Below are 2412 nucleotides of genomic sequence, written 5' to 3' on the forward strand. Positions count from 1 at the left end.
AAGCAAAGAACTTGGTATCCTTTACAGCCCAGCATAACTAAGCTCTCCACAGTCAATGTCCTTTATTAAACAGAACTAGCTATGGACCTAACAACTAGCTCCATTGCTGCTCAAACTAAACCCTGGTGGGTGACCATAGTCTGAACACCCAGCTGGGAGGTGGAAATACTACTTCTAACCACGGCTCCAGCACTGCCTCCCTGCATGGTCTTGAGTAAGTCACATTGCTTCTGGCTCAGATTCCCCCTACATTTCAAAGGGTTACCCTGGAGGTTCCAGGAATTTTCAGTTGCTCTCTCAATTGTATCCAAACTGAAGGATTCAATCTTGTGGGGCACCTTGAAGGTAGCACGCTGTATAAAAGTCGATTATTGTTCTAGCGAACTGCAGCAGAAGCCATGTCAGGCCACCCCCGAGGAGGAAGAGAATACTGATACGTGGGGCACCCAAAACGTTGACTAACTTGATTCTTGCCTACCAGGGAAGAAACAACATATAGTAAACATGCCTCCAAATTTCAGCTCTAATTTCCTATTCCCAAGAACCCAAGTAGTTAGATTCATCCATAGCACCTGAGCACATTCCTGGCATGAGATTCAAATGGAAACAAATTCTGTGGTCCTAATAGGCTCTATACACAGTAATGCAAAACAATCCTCTCTCAAAGGTACTACAGCAGTCCGTTTCCTAGTCACCTACTGCTGCCTCATAGTGTAATGCCCTGTGGGAGCACTTCCATAGCTGTGTCCCAGGTGGTGGAGAAACACTGTTAATAGCCAGCAAAAAGCAGCAGCTGCCCTTTTGCAAATGCAGACTACAGTATATTATCCTGGCAGTGTGAAAACATTAGCTTAGTACAGCAGTGGGAAGACTCCAGTAACTCAGTGCCACTGGTATAAGCATATTCACAGGCACCAAATCTTCAGGAGTGCTCTGTTGGGCCTGTCCCGTGCCCGTTCACATGAGGGTGCGATGGGGTTGAGCTCTGAGAAGTAGCAGTGCTCTGCTCTGCCATGGCAGCTGTCAGAGGCATGGAGAGGCCTTCCGGGGAAAATGCGGCTGGCTCTTGTCTCCAGTAGGCTTCGCACAAAGGAAGATCATTGCTGTCACACAGACTGTAGCTTTCCAGAAAAAAACAACCCCGGGAAGGAGAGACAGCAGGCGCGATCAGAGAGGGGAGGGGGGTAAAAGAAGGGGAGGGAAAAGGCAAGACAGAAGCAAAGCGTTAAGAAAATGACAAAAAAAAATGTTCATGGATGTAATCTTTGTGAATCACAAATACATCACAGTTCTCATGACACTGACATTCCCTCCAGAGTAAGGACCAGCATTTGATCTCAGTGACCCTGCAAGGAGCAGATGTGATGGCACTATAAAATCAGTGGCGCTACCTCAGTCTGCAATAGATGTATGGCATCAATCCCATTCCCATTAAATCCAGAAAAAAGACATCTGGTATAAAATTCTGTTCCCAGTGAAATCAGTGGTATTACTCATTGTGTTCAGTGGGGCCAGGATCTTGTTCCTGGCGATTTTACTGGGAGAAAGGAGAACTGAATCCTAATTTGACCAGTGAATTTGAATGTCCTACATATACTATATATAACATACAGGAATTATGTAACATATGTCTATGTATATGATCTCCATCTTGCTGGATTTGACCACTGAAGAATACAGAATTAGATCAATGGTGTAAATAGTTGCAGCACATCTAAGCTGGTGGCTCATTCTTGTCTGTTCTTTAATATGAGGTGGATGCAAGGAGCCAGGGCTATAAATCAGAATGAGAAATAGAAAAATGCTGGAAGAGACTGGGAAAAAAAACAAAACAAAACAAAAAAAACCAATTTCCAAAGAAGAAGGACCTGTGGACATGAGACACACCCAGAGACCAAAGTGAATGCTGAAGCAGAGAGCAGATTGCATTCAAAGGAAAACAAACCCAGTGGGTCAAGTGGGGTTTTGGTGCTGTTTTATTTACAATGAATAGACTCAAGTCAATATTTATAGAAAATAGTTTAACTGTAAAATATATAGAGAAGGAACACTTCAAACTGAAAAACCGTGTAGAACTTAACCCCGCATTCCAGACTTCTCCCCATGCTGCCAGACAAGGGAGTGGTGGAGCACCAGCATACAACTCTGGCTGTACGAGGCTGGATAAGGCAAGCGCAGGTTCATGAGTTTACAGCTTTGGGGAATAAGCAAGTGAGGAGGTCACTGATTTAATGCACTTCGGTTTGGGCACCAGAGAGTGGAAGAGCAACCAGGGACTCCAGTTGTGTGGAACCTTAGTGTGCTCCCGCCCAGCAAGGTGCAAGCCTCCTAGTAATTTCCTTGGGACCAAAATCAGATCCCTACTAGACAAAGAAACCCACTTGACCTTAGGAGGTTCACAGTGTTGATAGT

At 44.8% G+C, this 2412-nt stretch overlaps 1 protein-coding gene across 5 annotated transcripts in view; it reads right to left on the reverse strand.

Moving 5' to 3' along the window:
* Positions 1 to 292: 292 nt before the first annotated feature.
* The window catches only part of MED22 (mediator complex subunit 22), a 12026-nt gene continuing 9906 nt past the window's right edge, over positions 293 to 2412 (reverse strand). For 3 of the 5 annotated variants that reach the window (XM_019510741.1, XM_019510742.1, XM_019510743.1), the window contains exon 5: positions 293 to 1121. In XM_019510741.1, coding sequence (XP_019366286.1) covers positions 923 to 1121 — 199 coding nt within the window. In that variant the 3' untranslated portion in view covers positions 293 to 922. Of the gene's footprint in view, positions 1122 to 1960; positions 2387 to 2412 lie in introns of those variants that run through there. The other 2 variants (XM_019510740.1, XR_002096222.1) reach the window with 2 other exon arrangements.

This window comes from Gavialis gangeticus, unplaced genomic scaffold, assembly GCF_001723915.1.
Source record: "Gavialis gangeticus isolate Ggan-Ray unplaced genomic scaffold, GavGan_comp1, whole genome shotgun sequence".
NCBI classification, from domain to species: domain Eukaryota; kingdom Metazoa; phylum Chordata; order Crocodylia; family Gavialidae; genus Gavialis; species Gavialis gangeticus.